Source organism: Typopeltis vanoorti, chromosome 2 (assembly GCF_054136105.1).
Source record: "Typopeltis vanoorti isolate ZY-2024b chromosome 2, IOZ_Tvanoo_1.0, whole genome shotgun sequence".
Taxonomy (NCBI): Eukaryota; Metazoa; Arthropoda; class Arachnida; order Uropygi; family Thelyphonidae; genus Typopeltis; species Typopeltis vanoorti.
In genome coordinates, this window is record NC_143550.1 from 158,650,130 (window position 1) to 158,668,470 (window position 18,341).

The window sequence follows — 18,341 nt, forward strand, 5'->3', positions numbered from 1 at the left end:
GTTTGTTCATTATGTCAAGTATTTAGAAGTTTTGGGTGGCTTTTCCATAGTGATTATTATACTTATATGTTATGTAGTTTGTTGACAAGTTGCAAAATCCATAATACATTTTTTTTAATGTTAACATGAACCCAACTCACAGAATGGTGATTATTAGTCTATAATATATCAGTATTAATACACTGCTTTCGGTAGACTAAGGTTTATTTAACGTGGAAACTTCTTCAGAGATCAGGCATTGGAATTTTACTCGATGATGCTTCATTCCTCTAATAATCAAGGTGGTGGTGGTCTTGCACCAGGTAATGAATTCCTTTTTCACCTAGTCATTCACAAAACCTCATGCCTACAATGGGATTAGAACCCACAGCTTGTTGGTTGGAGAGTGAATGAACTCACCACTTGTCCAACCAGGCTGCATAAGCAAATCAGAAACATTTGAAAGATCAGAAAGAAAAATTGTTCTCATTAGTGAAGTATACTGAATATGTCAAAAAATGTCAGTTACATACCACTTTAAATGAGAAATTTAGCATATATACCTTCTCGTTTATTGAATGCAGGATCACTGTTATATCTTCGTTATCTTTCATTATTGATATAATATATTGTCTATTTGCCTGTATCTTTCTTTCACTCTTCAATTTTTTTTTTTACTTTCTTCACTGATATAATATACTAATATACTTCCTTAAGAATGCCTTACTCAACTCTACCTAGGAATGCTTCCTTTTCGGACACTGGCAAATTTATTTTTTATTGCTGCGCCAACCAGAGTCCTATAATATGAGCTTATTCAAAATTCAGGGAATATTCCTAGGTTAATTAGCATTCATTCTAATATACACTAAATAGATACTGGTACTAATTGCAATTGTGGCCAACAATCTATTACTTGAACACTTTCATTAAATTCCTTCCCGCTATGGTTCTAAATTTTTGTAAGTGGTAATTTGAATTCTCGAAATCAGGCATGAGTCAGGCATATACAACAAAACATGTTTATTGGAACAAATTACACTTTACAACTATAATTGGAATAGGATACTAAGCTTTTCAAAATCTCCTGCTAAGTTACTCAATGCTAATTTAACAAAACACTCACAGATCAAATTGCTAATCACACACAAGCTATAAAACATTAAAACTAGCTAACTATGTTATTCTAAATCAAATTCTTAATGCATGCTACATTTTAAGACATTTCACAACCCGTTACTATTCTGGTATAAATCATCTACAAAATTACAAATTCACATATAATCTCAGTCACATGCAGCTAAAATTTCACTCCTGACATATGTTTGTTCAGCAGAATTATTCTATCTCAAAATACAAATCCTTATTATAGTCCACTATCAGTTGTCCACTTAATATGATCTAACATCAAATTCTGTCTCATTCAAACATATAGTAAAGGTCTTCACGTTACCCAATCTTTTTTCCGAAGGTCTGTTAATGCCCACGTGTTGTTCGGGTCCTCCTTCGATCGGTTGCTTCTGCAACAGGCTTACGACTACACTGTCCGTTTTACATTCTTCCGGACTCAAACTTCTCACTGCCTCGATACGGTGTTGTCTCTGCTCCTGCTTGAGTGGGACATCCTGCAACTGGCACAATTTCTGCATAGGCCGATGATTCGCGTGCTTCAATATTTTCCTTTGAACCTAACCATTGCACGCACCAGCAAACCTTGCATAAGGCTGACAAACAGCACAGTGTTCGAGAGTCTAACAAACAGATGGCGTTTTTTGTTGGTTTTCTCTGGCTGTGTCTTCTCGGCTTGTCATTTCGACCCCCACCAGAGCTTATCTGTGCTTGTCGACATATACCGACGATGGTTCAAATGTATAATAATATAACCAAATATTCGGTCTTTCACCGACATATTTGGTATGTGTCGACATTCACCGGAGAATATCGACATTCTCTAATTTCAGTCTTTCACAGTAACATATATATATATATAATTCACAAACTTTATAATTTCTGGATTGCAGGAGGAAATCAGAGTGAAGGATACAATATTATTATTAAGTGACAAGACATTATTAAGTAACAAGAAGCAAACAGCATAATGACTGTCAAATGAGTCCATTTCAAGCCTTATCCAACGGCAAGGAATCGACTAGATATCGACATAAAATGCGAGATGTCCTTAAAAGTGCCATTTTCTGAAGTTGATTTGGCATTATATCTGGGAGGCTCAACTTTTTCAGATGTGTTATAATGCTCCTAGCAATCCTATGACATTTGGAACTGTTGTTGCTTTCTTATTCCAAAGTTGTTTAACTTCCCAACCGGCTGGTGTGGATGATATAGTCAGCTCTCCGTAGCTTTTTTCATGGATCAAAACTTCGTCGGCATTCTACCTTTTATCATGCCACCTCTGCCATTAATCTCCTTATGGCTATTCTACAGCCATTAGTGGATTAACTGTTGCTGAGTGAGCTTTGTGTCCCCTGTCTTTACGTCTATTGTGTTGCTTAGAATTTCATTTACTGTCCTAAGTTATTTGACCTTTCTTGCCTCTAAAATGATTTATTGTGTCTCTTCCCAAAAATTGAAACAAATTTCACATATGCAAAAGAAATCAATCCTGAAATGACCACTGATCAGCTTTTGCAATGAATCTATTTAGTGATAGTAAATTTGATGTGTTTTATTCTACAAATCAGTGCACCAGAAGAGTTTCACTGATTGTTCTTTCACTTTACGTATAATAATTGAATACTTTTTTTTCGAATTTCGGAATTTTCAAATGTTTGCTTTGAAAATATTATGTCAAATATTAATATTTTTAAATAATATTTATTGAAATAAATATGTCCTTTTGCTTTCGTTTCTAGCCAAATAGCATTATATGGATCATCACATTTCAGTTTTAGAAACGATTTTTTGTTATTCATAAAGGCAAAATAAAAAAAAAAATGTTAAAATGCTAAATTACATTACTCGGTTTCCGATTGTGTCTTTTTGTATCAAAAATTTATATCCAATGATATTTTAGCAAAGATTCTTCGCCTTCGTCTTTTATTTATTTATTTATTTATTTATTTGTATTATGCATATTACGATAATATCTAATGCATATCCTCATAGATATGTTGAAAATATGTGAAAAATATCATATACGGAATGATTCAAAATTTTTGCTTATTTTGAAGATTTTCGAATGCTTCCCCCCCCCCGACCTCCTTATTCTCTCCTGGAACTGAATTGCATAACTACTCTAAATTTCTATACAGGTTTGAAAGCTTTTCTAGACATCATTCAAAATCAATTACTTCATTTTACCATTTTGACAAAAGATATACGGCAATCAGATTGTACTGTGAAACTTCTAATTCTGTTCTATTTATTTGCAATCTAAAACCAGCTGTTCTGCTGTCCACTGAAATTATGTGAAATTTTAGAAATAATATGCTATATTTTCACCATGTAAAATTGTTTATATGCATACCACACAAAAGAAAGTTCAGTAGTATTATTTTTATTTGTTTTTCTTTAAAAAAATCTAAATATTACTTCTGCTGCTGGAAGCTATTTCTGAAATAATGTACGTCTTATAAATACTTGGTAATATCCTCTTAACTGGAGGAAAAGTTGAAGGCTTACTCAGTGCTATTGAGAAGAAAGGGGAGAACACTAAAGTGCCTCAGGCTGTAATGCAGAATATGTCAAGAATGTCTTGTTTCCTTTTCGATTGTTGATTACCTATATCCTAACAGAAATACTGACATTTCGTTTACATGCTTGTACATTATTTATGCCAAAATAATTGCTTAATTTTTAATGAATTATCAAAAATTAGAAATTAAATCATACAATTATCTTGAAAAAGAGGATTTGAATTATTTTCAAAGAAAAGGTGCATATGCGTTTCATAATCTTCTTTTTTTTTGGGGGGGGGGGGGTATAGACCTAATCAATCTGCAGATATTTCAGATAATTTATTTCATAAATCGTTCGCAAGACAGCTGTTACAAACGTAAATCACTTGGGGAACATACCCATTCATTTTAGTGTAAAATAGTAGCAAAGGTTCAGTTACTATAGATATGTAATCTAGAAGAAAATGTTATGTCTGCCGAGATTAGAATCTTACATGAATAATTTTTCTGACATGATTTCTCTATTCGTTATAATGTAACCAATTTCCAGATTTTTTCCCTCATGCAGACTCCATGTTATATGCAGTGATTTCTTCTTTGTACTACAAGAAAAAAAAAATCAGATAACAGAAGAAAAATATGTAGTATTTTCTTTTCCACTGGCTGAATTTACAATGTTCTTTCTTTGTGTTTTGAAGAGAAAGTGCAAATGACTTTTTTCTTACTATTTTTGCCATTATAACATCTCATATAATTATAAGAGTGACATTTTACTGTTTTTCTCCCACACGAGAAACAGAAATAAGGTAGTAATAATATTGTTGATTATGTCAAACTTCATTGTAGCAGAAATTTTTATTACAAAACTTTGTAATATATATATCTCCGAAACAAGAAATTTGGAACCCATATCACATCAATGTTGAGTGTTGGCAAGGTGAAAATGTTCCCGTTATTATTTATATATTTCATTTATTAACTGGGGGGGGCTATGCCCAACCCCCCGTGTTCCGGTCTGGTAGGCCAGTTCTCCTTCAATTGTGATAACTCAAAAGGGGGTTCCGTCCCTGAAGTCTGATGACTCGAATTTTGAAAACTCGACACTCAGGGTAGCCCCTGAGTTTCAAAACGTTTCAAAAAACATGACATAAAAAGGCTTATCATTTTATATGTATATAGGGTAGATTTTATTTCATTATTTTTTTATTGTTTTGGTGAAATACTTTACCTGGAAACAGTATTCCAGTTCCTCTTATATTTTATTCCTTCGAAAATATCATTCTGTTTCATAAAAAGAACTTAAAAATTCGCCTTCAAGATGAAAAGGAAACAGTTCATTCAGGTATCCCTCTATCAATATTCATAGTCCTGAAAAGGACTGTTTTGATGGCCTTGAAAACAAACATTTTTTATTTCATACTGTTCAGAATTTAAAATTCTTGAACAGTGTGAAGCACCTTGAAGCAAGGGTAAACACACAAAGCAGTTTTACACTTAGGGCACCAGATTTTTGTTTCCTTTCTGATATTTTTTTATTACATACATAACGTTTGCGTGCAGGTTTTTTTTTTATTAGCGTTGGTGGTAGATCTTCGGGAAAATGGTTGCAGTTAGCAGCGTTCAACCTCAGATGTCTGGCAGGATTTCCTGTTTTTCTGCTTGCTGAAGAAGGCACATGTGCATGCAGCAATGCTTTCGCAATTTCTATTCTGTATTCTAGATATGTTATGGTATACAAACATTTTTTCTTGCGCAGGAGGAAACTGTTCCAAATAACAAAATCCAATACATGTCCAAACACTTTTTTGTAATATTTTTTATGCTGTTTCCTCATTACAGAGTAGAATGATAACTGCTGATTGCACCTGTCAACTCCACCCATAGTGTCGTTGTATGCACACACAGCAATGGGTTTTTCTTTCTTCAAACCATGCTTCTCCACGGAGTCCGTTGATGGATTGTGCAGGGAAGACAGCAGAAAAACATCTTTTTTGTCTTTCCAGCGTAGTGCAAAGACTTTCCCTCGCTGATAAACTCGGATTTCCCCCTTTGATAGCTTTCCTGAAGCCAGATCCGGAGGCATATCTCGCCTTTTTGCATTTACAGTACCATAACTATCTGTACAATGCTGTAAAAGCAAATCAGCGAGTTCAGGACACATATAGTAATTATCCATTGTAATGCAGTAACTTTTCCCCAGTAAAGGGTCTCTCAATATCAGACAATATACATAAATAATATGTATATTGTCTGATTTATAATTTGTTAATTTATAATAATCACCACATAGTTTCAGTATCGAAAAATTAAAGTTATGTGGAACAATTACCAGAGAAAAATAACAAATTAAATAAAAACTGTACCTATGTTTCATAACAGTTTTCGGGTGTGTGATAGTAATGCCACAGGGGGAGGGGGTTAAACTATCAGAGGCGAAATAAAGTTCAATTCTATTGTGAAAGGAAATGAAATTTTGATATACATATTTTGAATGATAAAAATAAAGAAATCTATCGCTTACTTTAAAAATTGGAGAATAAAATATCTGAATTATGCAGAAAATATAAATTTAAATCATAACTGTTAATTTCATTTTGTAATGACCAATTATACAAGGAAACCAAGAAAGTGAAAGTACAAAGAAGAGTAGATTACTATACAACATGAAAAAAAAATTTAGTAATATGATTAAAGAATTTCATGTTATTCTCTATAAAGCAAAGTTGCTCAAGCTTGTCCTAAAGGAAATCTGTGAAGTATTATTCGATTTCGAAGGTTTTGTACAAAAATAAAAATAATATAAACTGGAATGTCAGCAGCCGGTTTTCTTTTCTTTTTTTAAAAGAATATTTCAAATAATTATCGTGAATTAATTTCTTCGAGAAAAAAGAAAAATCTTTTGTCTAGTAAACGATTAGAAAAAATTAGCGCAAAAAAATAAATAATTAAATTGGTTCTCCAAGGTAAAGCTTTGTTCACTTAAATATTTTTAAGTGAACAAATTATACAAGATTTTTATTTTGTCCCGACATTAAAATTGTATTGTACAATAAAAAGAGAAAACAAAAATATAAATAATTTCTCTATTTTTAGTCTATCTTATATAACTAAAATCCAGTTGACCAGCATGGAAAAGGAAGTGCGTTTCTTGTTATAGGCAACTGAGAGGCAGCTACAAACGCGAGATAATCCGATTAACCGTTCTCTTCAGCATGAGGGTTTATCACACTTTCTAATGGACATAACAGTCAAATTGCACTTCTTATCCAGGTTCTTTAAACAGGTGGGCTGAAACATATCCAGATTTAGTTGGACGTCTATAGACGTCCTAGCAGTTTGGAAGGTTAATTTCAATCTCCAAATCCCTAAACTTGGTCACTTTTCTTACACTTTTACTTTTAATCCCCCCTGATATTGCCACATCAATGTTGTTCAACTACAGTGATGTCTGGCATATTATGTTCCAGAAGTCTATCTGTCTGAATTTTAGTCTCATATCTTTGTATTTTCATTTTCAATAACTTTTTCAAAGGGGTTTTGGAAGTTGGGAAACCATATTTCCTACACAAGCCCCAGCGTATAGCTTTTGCTACCTTATCATGCCTTTGTTTATAGTCTATATGAGCAATCGTGCTGCAAGAACAATTAGATGATAAGATGGTACAGTGTAATATATGTCTCTTCTCTACGAGGGTGGTCTGAAAAGTTCTCAGCCTAACAATGAAAAAACGAATTTATAATTTCAGAATTATTTTTATTTTTCAACATAATCTCCCTTAAGACTAATATATTTATTCCAGCAATGCTCCAGTGCCATTATCCCGTCCCTGTAGTGGTTCTCAGTAAGATCTGCAAAATACCCCTGTACAGCTGCAATCACCTCTTGATTCGAAGAAAAATACTGACCAGTGAGGAAGAGCTTTAGTTGTGGGAAGAGATAGAAGTTAGAGGGAGCCAAGTCTGGGGAATAGGGTGGATGTTCCAACAGTTCATAGTGTAGTTCCCTTAATTTTCCCATTGCCAGAACAACTTTGTGGTCAGGCGCATTGTCCTGATGAAAGATGATTTTTTACTTCTACAAACCTGGTCTTTTCTCACAAATTTTTTCATCTAGTCTGGTTAAAAGATCTGAATAATATTCCCTGGTTATTGTTTTACCCTTTTCAAGATAATTAATAAACAAAATCCCTTTAGCATCCCAAAACACCGATGCCATGACCTTTCCTGCTGATGGAACCGACTTTGTTTTCTTTGGTGCTGAACAACTCTCTACTTTTTCTTTATAAGCTTCAATTAGCATCTTTTCTTTGATATAATCATTTGATGTTCACTTTAACTCTTCTACCATTTGCTCAACTTGTAAAAGACCTTCAATTTTCCTGGCTATGTATAACTGATCCACATCACTGCATGGGTGCAAGGCACAATTCACTGTCATTAATTTTCACGTTTTACAATCAAGTATATCCAAATCAGCTTGTGCCTAGTCAGTTATGCATGCTGTGTCTGATTAAAAGGATAGCCCATGCATTGATTACTGTTATAGTATTGCCTCCATTCAATATGAATTACAAAAGAGTAAGCTGTTTTAATTATTTTTGTATTTATTATTGTTATGGTTATTTTCTTGACCTCTGTGAAGTCATAAGAGGCTTTGTTTCTTTAATTTCATAAACCATTTTATTGTATTACAAAATATTCAAAAGCTGACTAAAAGCTATTATAATTATCTGCTAACACAATTAAAAGCAGCTACATAAATAATTCTGACTTCCTGATAATATTTACTTTAAAATGGTTTAATTTTTCTAATAATAATGACAATCTCTTAAATGGGACAAAGGTTGTAAAAAGAGATTTTTATCCCAATGTGAAACCATGACTTGTCTTAATGTAATCATAAACTGGTATAAAAAAAGAAAAATAAAGTAAAGTAAAAGTGAAAAATGCAAAATATAAATAATCAATTTTAAATTCTTATATTTAATTTTTCTGTTTTTTCTTTTCAACAAGTTTTAAAAACTTCACTAAGAATATACAGTGTAATTTTTTTTTTTTTTACAGGGGTACTCAAGGGATTATTTATCATGCTGTAGAAAGATCATCAGGAAATAGCTATGCTGCAAAAATGATGCATGGTACAGGTAAAACAAGAGACTTCATGGATGCAGAAATGGATATCATGAATCAGTTATGTCATCCTAAACTTGTGCGTCTTTGGGATGCTTTTGAAACTAAATCTTCTCTGACTCTAATAACAGATCTGTATCCTTTATTTTAAAATATTTTTTCATAATGTATTCATATTTATTTCTGATTATACTAATTCTTATTTCTAAACATCTTATGTCATGTTTTTTTATTTATTCAGGTGATTTTCAAGTGCATTTATGAAGTTAAGGATTTGGATTAGGTTTTCTTCTTTTGAAGTTATGAGTAATCTTGCTATAATTTTGTAAAATAAAATGCATCTAGATGAATAATTATTATTATTATTATTATCCAGGCCTCCATCGAGTCAAAAGACTCATCGTGGGAGGTCCTTCCTAAGAAACACAAAGTCTATCAAACTCATTGAGGGGAGGTCCGTCCTAAGAAATACAAAGTCTATCATGCCACTCCTTAAACTCATTGACCGTTCTTACTCTCACCACTCCATCAGGCAATGCATTCCATGGTTCAATCACCCTCCATGCAAAGACACCACTCCTCACCTTCTTGCTCACGGTTTCCTTTCATATCTTCCAGGGATGGCCTCTTGTCATCACTCCTTCCTGCTGTTCAACCAAGCAAAAGAATTCTCCAGTGTCAACCCTGTAACCACCTTTCAACAGTTTAAAAGTCTCAATCATATCACCTCTCCTTCTTCTTGTATCCACCAAACTCTGCAGTCCACATTCTCTCAGCCGATCCTCATAACTATCATTGTACAGTCCTGAAACCATCTTTGTTATCCGCCTTTATACCCTTTCCACAGTTAATTTATCCCATTGAAATCCTGGGGACGAAATTTGAGAACAATAGTCTAAGTATGGTCTGATCAGAGTCTTATATAACGGAATAATAACCCTTTTATCTCTGCAGGTCAGTGTCCTTCTCATTATTGAAGCAATTTTCTGTGTTACCCTCACTACGTTTGCAATATGTCCCCTAAATTTCAGGTTTCTATCAATCATCAACCCCAGATCTCTTGTCTCCCCTACTTCCTCCAGTATAACTTCTCCCATAGAGTATGCAGTGTCCCATCGATGTTTCCCAAACCTCAAGACCTTACATTTTGCTGCATTAAACCGACATACCCCATTCATTTGCCCATCTGTCTAGCTTATTCAAATCCTCTTGCAGGGCTACCACATCTGCACTATTACTAATAATCCTTCCCAGGTTCGCATCATCCACAAACAACTGAATATCCCTTGCAATCCACTGACATTGTCACTGATATAAAGGTTAAACAATATAGGTCTCAGTACTGAGCCCTGTGGGACACCACTTGTAACCCTCTGCCTTCTTGAAACTGCCCTACCATACACAATTCTCTGATACCTATCGGACAGCCAATCCTGAATCCAGTTCACCAATCTGACATCCAGACCTATGTGCTGCAACTTATATATCAGCTTATCATGTGGCACCCTGTCAAATGCCTTTGCTAAGTCTGAGAAAATGGCAGTATATGCTTTTCTCCCATCTAATGCTTTTGTAACTTTATTATAAAAGGCTAGCATATTGCTAAAACAAGAGCGCCCCTTCACAAATCCATGTTGACTCTCACAGATAACATTACCATCATCTGCCCAATGTTGTATATGGTCCCTCACTACTTTCTCCAGTATGGTAAGGAAAGCAAAACTGGAATATGAGAGGAGATTGGCCCTAAGATCCAAAGAAAATCCTAGGGAATTTTTAGCTATGTGGCCAGTAGGAGGAGAAATGGCTGTGGAAGAATGATATTGTAGGATAAAAATGGGAATAGAGTGACTGATGCAGAGGGCATAGTGGAATTGTTCAATGAACACTTTATCCCTTAATACTAGAGGGATAGGGCAGGTTCAAGGTTTAGAGGTACAGGAGGAGAGTGTGCTTCAAATACTGAGTACTCTGGATTCCAGTAAGATGTGGGACTGGATGGTATTTCACCACGAGTTTTGAGAGAATGTGCTAGGGAACTGACAGTGCCTTTAACCTGGCTTTTCAATGAAAGTCTGGCTGCGGGAAAGGTGCCCAGGGAATGGAAGGAAGGTAAAATAGTGCCATTGCATAAGGGTGGTAACAGACTGGAAGTGTCTAATTATAGACCAGTCTGTGTGTCATCAGTAGTTGTTAAGATCTTGGAGAAAGTAGTGAGGGACCGTATACAGCATTGGGCAGATGAGGGTAATGTTATCTGTGAGAGTCTACATGGATTCGTGAAAGGGCGCTCTTGTTTTAGCAATATGCTAGCCTTTTATAATAAAGTTACAAGAACATTAGATGAGGGAAAGGCATATACTGCCATTTTCTTAGACTTAGCGAAGGCATTTGACAGGGTGCCACATGTTAAGCTGATATTTAAGTTGCATCACATGGGTCTGGATGTCAGATTGGCCAACTGGATTCAGGATTGGCTGTCTGATAGGTATCAGAGAGTTGGGTATGGTGGAGCAGTTTCAAGGAGGCAGAGGGTTACAAGTGGGATTCCACAGGGCTCACAGTACTAGGACCTATATTGTTTAACCTTTATATCAATGACATTGCCAGTGGACTCTATGGTATGCCATTCTCTATGGTTGTAGTTATACTGGAGGAAGTAGGGGGAGACAAGAGATCTGGGGTTGATGATTGATAGAAACCTGAAATTTAGGGGACATACTGCAAAGGTGGTGAAGGTAACACAGAGGATTGCTGCAATTATGAGAAGGACACTGACCTGCAGAGATAAAAGGGTTATCATTCCATTGTATAAGTCTCTGATCAGACCACACTTAGACTATTGTTCTCAGATTTGGTCCCCAGGATTTGAAGGGGATAAATTAACTGTGGAAAGGATACAAATATGGATGACAAAGATGGTTTCAGGACTGTACAAGCATAGTTATGAGGATCGGCTGAGGGAATGTGGACTGCAGAGTTTGGTGGATAGAAGAAGGAGAGGTGATATGACTGAGACTTTTAAACTGTTGAGAGGTGGTTACAGGGTTGACACTGAGGAGTTCTTTCACTTGGTTGAACAGCGGGAAGGAGTGATGACAAGAGGTCATTCCTGGAAGTTATGAAAGGAAACTGTGAGCAAGAGGGTGAGGAGTGGTTTCTTTGCATGGAGGGTGGTTGAACCGTGGAATGCATTGCCTGATGAAGTGGTGAGAGCGAGAACGGTCAATGAGTTTAAAGAGTGGTATGATAGACTTTGTGTTTCTCAAGGGGGACCTCCCCTCGATGAATCTTGACAGACTTTATGTTCTTTGGAAGGACCTCCCACGAAGAGTCTTTTGACTCCATGGAGGCCTGAATAATAATAATAATATTGTTTGTCATCCACTTTACTCAAAATTGTGTCCTCTTCTTCATTCGTGGTATACAAATTACTATTGCTGCTAACAAATATTCTTTCACAATTTCCCACGCACTAATGATATCCCAGCCTTCCAATTCCTCCTGCCATGAAACTCTCATGAGTTGACATATTAGACTATTATAATCACCTGCCCTATAATTCCACATACGTTCCTGTCGATTTGATGCTCCTGCATGTCTATTCATTTTCCAAGTCAAAACCATATGATCATTCTCTCCAACTGGTGGGAGAGATGTCATCTCAGTTATTATCAACTCTTCTGATGCTGTAACCAAATCCAAAACTCTTGAAACTCTTGTTCCCTCTATTACATGTTGCCTAATATATTTGTTCCTCAAGAATTCTAGAAATTCCATTCCCTTATTGGTACATACATCTTCACACATCTTCATAATCATACTTCTTGCAGTTGCCAAACTCAACTGTCTAAACATCTCCTGATCCCCACTCTCTGTGCTCCTGGGTCTGTAACAACACCCCATTAAATATCCTGTCTTGCCAACCTCTACCTCACACCATATACTTTCAAAATCATTAGTGCATTGCTTTCCAAAGCCTCCACTCTTAGAGGACATCAGTCGTCACTTATCGTAAGCAGTACTCCACCACCACGCTTTCTTTCCCTTCCTATCCTGCCAAAAAATGCTGTACCTAGCAACTTCTATTCCTGTTATTATATCCTCTTCTGTCAACCACGTCTCAGTGATCCCAGTAATTTTTGGCCAGGCCGATGCTATCTGCGCCACCAATTCCTCTCCCTTATTCCAGATATACCTGGCATTAGTATAAAGTATATAATTCATTATGCTAATAAAAATATGGAGTAATTCAATATCTGTTTTTCATAAACAGAAATGCCGAACAAGAGAAATTATCACCAGGTGAGGCTGATACAGCAAGTATGGAAGAGATAATCAATGATAAACTTTGCATAAATGAGGAAAATAGCTACTAGATATTATTTAATCTTTTTTACTGTTTTACCCATATACGGTACTAATGTACTATAGGTTGATCAACCAACCTCTCATGTATGGGCTCAACAGAAAAAAAAAAAATCTTATATGCTCTAAGCTGAAAAAAAGTGGGATAGCAGTATATCTGAGAGAAATCTAAATCACTCAGACTTCAGTTATATGGACCCTATTTTAGCCTTTATCACACTTTTCACCAGTTCTACTGATACGAGTCAAGTATTTGACTCACTCTTCCTTCATCATGACTACCACTCCACATACTGTTGTTGGATTTACTGGTCTGAACTAGTGCCAACTTCCAATTCATTCAAATCAAGATAAAAATTCAGACTCTTAACAGAGACAAGTTAAGTTTTTCTACATAATTTTACTTAAACATGTTTCAGTAGAATCTACAGTATAACAATCTGCAGGTACTGTTATGTTGAAAGAGACATTGGTCTATGCTATAAAACTGCCAGATTGTAGGAAACAATATAATACTAGAAATACTGCATACCTCTCAGCATTTATCCCTCTAGGCATTACATCTAAAGGGCCCACTGTAGGAGAAGTGACTCTCACCATCTGTCCTCAAAAATAGATATAGCATGATTCATTGCTCCATATCACTGATTTCTAAATAGGTAGCCTAATCAGTATTTAAAATACAGGCTGAGGTTTGCAATTAACAAATTATTACTATGGTCCTGGAGTACTACAGTGTCATAATTATTATGATCTGTTAGAAAAAAGAATTACATGGATTGAATATGTGCCAAACATATTCTTAAGAATTTTAGACCATTGTTATTGTTGAGATTAGGGTGGTTGATTAGATTTTCAGAAGCTTCTTTAAATTTGTGCTCATACCAGATTTTGCTGTAAAAAATTAGTCATTATGCAGACTAATATGCTATCAGTCTGCATAATTTTACCAAAATGAATTCTCTCCATGACATTCTGTCCAAATTAGTTTGTAGGTTTCGTGTGGAACAACCCCTCCCCTCACTTTCATCATTATCTTATATTTGTGTATGTTGCTGGCAGAAATTACCATGATTGACAGGTTGGTAGGATGAGCCTCAGATCTTGTTCTTTTAGTAGGAGCAATACATTTCATCCCATTAATACTTGAGATGCCAATCAGTGATGAGTCAGTGAATGAATTCTTCTGATCACATATAATAATAATAATAATTGTGCCACGTTGCAGTCAAACAAATGCAATTAAATGCATGTACTAGTTAAAGATTACATTTGTTCCAGAATTATTGAATATTTTTACTTTCATTTTATTGGAAAATATATGTAGTATACTTTTTCCAATATATACCTAGTCTGTCTACCCATAAATATTGTTGCAACTTGAACAGTGCATAAACCTTTAATCTGTTGGTAAATCAATTACAGTTTTCAGTACGTGTATTAGCACATATATAGCAGCACTCAATGTTCAAAATGTATCCCCTTTTGCCTTCACGCATGCCTGAAGTCTGTGAGCCCACATATCGATGGTGACACACACAACATCCAACGGAAATGCTGCCACTGCTAGGTCCAAATCCACCTTCAGGCTGGCAATGCTAGGTGTTGTTTCTTGCAGACTACTCTCTCAAGTTGCGACTACAATTTGAAGTTCAGTGGATTGAGATGACTTCCAGATGTCCATTCAGATGGTACTGTGTGGTCACACACATTTCCCTCTAACCACTGTTGTGTGGTCCTTGCCTAGTGTGCAAGGGCTGAGTCCTGTTGGAAGGTCCACTGCCTATAGTGAACTACTATGCTGGGATAGTATCCCAGCATAGTAGTTCAGCATAGTTTTGATCCCTTTCTCACAGAAATGCAACTTAGATACCCCCCCCAATATGTCATCCTCACCAAACCATAATTGATGTGGCAGTGATGACCTCTCTGAATCCTGGGTGCTATGGCATGTGACATGTTGTGCGACTGTCTTCCTGACCATTTTGGCAGTTAAACGACTCTTCAAAGGTGAAAATGTTATCAGCTGTGAAGAAGATATCTCTACCACATAAGTTGTGGTGTTAGAAAGTGTCCAGTAGAACTATGATGGGCACTTACCCACAAGTCATCAGTTGCTACATGTGACATCATTCTCTGCAAAACATTCATCACTTTGTGCATTCTCACAGGATTATGGTGGAGGCATGCCTCACAAGCTGTTGTGTCCTAACGCAACATTATCGACCTGTTCTTTGGCAGTCAGAAATGTCTTCTGTATTGTTATAACAGTTAATAGTCCAATACACAAACATCCTACTGATACCAAGTATTTTTAGCATATTAAAAATAACAGATGGCTGCATTCCAGCCTTGTAAATCTGTACAACTAGACAACTCTCTCTCTCTCTCTCTCTCTATATATATATATATATATATATATATATATATACTAATAAACACATGAATGTTGGCTGTACACAGCACCACTAATGGAGCCTGGCTTGCATAATTCTGTCAGGCAGCATGGGGTGTGAACAAGTTGTAACAATATTTATGGCAAGACTCCTGACATATCCCAAGTTTATATAACACTATCATTATAGAGATACATAATTCTGGAAATATAGAAATATTCTACATAGGAATAGAAATATAGAAAAATTTTATAAATGTATTAAGAATGCGTGCTCTTTCTTTCTTGAATGTTTTTCTTTGTCCATTACATACCATACTTTAAACTAGATATTCTTTTACAATTTATGATTCCTAAATTTAATGGCAGTTGTGGGGGAGGTGAACTTCTTCACAGTATTCTACAACAAGGTAAACTAACTGAAAGTGATGTTGCAAACTATCTAAAACAAATTTTAGAAGGACTAGATCATATGCATCGTAAGAATATTGGACATCTTGGGCTAACAGTAAGTTCTTGTATTTTTCTTATATATCATCCGTATATTGTTATTATATTTCTGGTAATCTATGAAATGACATATGTGAGATAATGAGATGGGATAATTTTATATATCCCTTTTGATCTTCCTTTACATATTTGCAGAATAACTTTTTACAATGCCACTATTTTAAATAGCAAAACACTCACTCAACAAAACTCTATACCCATTTTAAAACCTCAAGTTTCCAGGAGAAAGCTGCCTCCATTTCTCTCCTAGAATACATTTCAACTCATTTGTCTCAGAGATGTTGTCATTACTGAATGTGCTAATGATAATAATAATAATAATACCACAAGGTCTTATGCCATTAATACCTATGACCTACCTAGATTGATCCTTGTAACAACTTTAGGTGAGTTTTATACTTGAATATACATTCTTTTGGTCGACTGCATGTGTTCTCCTTGGTGGTTTACCTGGTTAAGGGATTAAAAAATTCTGAGATTTCAGGAAGAAAAACCCTACCTCCTCCCTATGAGATTGCCTAACTTATCTTAAACTTAAATGCTCTTATAAAGCTTCTTCCATCCTAGAGAGTATTGAATCTGAGTCTTTCCAACCAGAGGTGTTTGTTGAAACTCACTGATAACTCAGTGAGTTTCAACAGTTGGAGACTTGTTGAACATATTAACAGATATGCAGTTATATTAAAATTTTTACCAATAGGATTAGTTTCATAATTTATAACAGGCAAGGCATAATAAACAGTACGAGGAAGAAATTATTATTATTATCAAGCCTCCAGGGAGTCAAGGACTCATCAAAGAAGCCATATATCACCCACACTAGCTGTCATACTTTTTCCTAAACTCATATACACTAAATGTCACCACTTTAACAGGCGAACTATTCCATTCACTAAGCAGAATAGTTTGACTTTTTGTAAGAAAAGCTAGACTTTTCTCCCACTCCATGAGAGAAAAGTCTAGCTTTCCCTGATTTCTTAACTGCATACAAACTTAACTTACAAAGATACTCTCTTGTCTTCTACCTTCTTCCATATAATAAAAAATTTCATCAACTAATACCCTCATAACATACTTTCAGAAGTTTATAGTCTTCTATCATATCATTTCTTTCTCTTCTCTTCAGAAAGCTATCATTTCATATCTTGCTCTTGTCTACAGTCCACATATCCTGAGTCTGCTCATGTAAATTACATGATCTGGATATCATCATTTTAACTATTCTTTGCAGTCTTCCCATAGCTTCTTTATTCACTCAGAACCTAGACAATCAAATCTGTGCACAGTAGTCCAGGTTCTGTCATATTCATGCCTTGTTAAGAGGCATGAATATGACAGCACTAAATTACTTCCTTCTTTTTGCATGTCAATGTTCATTTAAAAAATTGCAGTTATTATTATCCTCTGAGTTGCATTTGTTGGAGGTAAAGACAATTTCGCCATCATACCGAAAAAAAGTGTCATTGCAAGACCTAATGTATAACATAGCACTGAAAAAAGTGTCATTGATAGACCTATTGTATAATGTAGAATGTGGAATCTGCTGTTTAGCTCTGGAAATAGCCAACAACATCAGACTTGATGTTACCAATATCCTCTCCCAATCATCGCCTCCTAAAAGTAATCTATCTTCTGGCCAACTTGCTGGCCTTAGAAAGTTATGAAAAGATAAAAATATTGTCATCACCAGAGCTGATAAGGTTAATCCCACAGAATATAATTGAAAAATGGATATTATTCTCCTAGATCGCATTACCTACGTCCCACTAGATCAGGGGTTGGCAAACTGCTTCTCGCGAGCCGCATGCAGCTCCCAAAGTACTCTGTGCAGCTCCTGAGACAATACTGGTTTTCATTGCCATTTTTTCTAAACGTTTATATTAATAATCTATAGTAGTATAGTATGTACCAATATTAGAATATTTTATTTCGTAAATGTTTTAAAGATAAGTAAAAAAACATATATTTTGAAACTTTACATTTTTAGCTTTTAAATGGTACTGGCCAAAAGGGTTGTTAATGTGGATTTTATTATCATATTTGGTTGGTAAAAAGTGTTTCAACATTTTATGGCCTGTGTCACTCCAACCAAAATTAGTTCCAAAAGTGACTACTATGATCGCTGCATTACCCACCACCTCTGTTGCCAGGACTCTGCATCATCACTCCTCATGCAATACACACAAGTTATGTGGTAGCAGAACATAACTAGTGAATTTTAGTGTAGATAAGTACTTTTCTGATTAATAAATAATTAAGATGGATTTTAGTGAAAGTTATAAAATCCTTGTTTAAAATGACAATACAAAGGATTGTTTCAGTAA

At 35.2% G+C, this 18,341-nt stretch overlaps 1 protein-coding gene across 1 annotated transcript in view; it reads left to right on the forward strand.

The window, feature by feature from the left end:
* LOC150109564 (protein Obscurin-like) overlaps nt 1-18,341 on the forward strand; it is a 1,271,613-nt gene that overhangs the window by 1,062,572 nt on the left and 190,700 nt on the right. The window contains exons 80-81 of the mRNA XM_090402667.1: nt 8,679-8,879; nt 15,877-16,015. Of these exons, the coding sequence (XP_090258793.1) occupies nt 8,679-8,879; nt 15,877-16,015 (340 nt within the window). The remainder of the gene's footprint in view (nt 1-8,678; nt 8,880-15,876; nt 16,016-18,341) is intronic.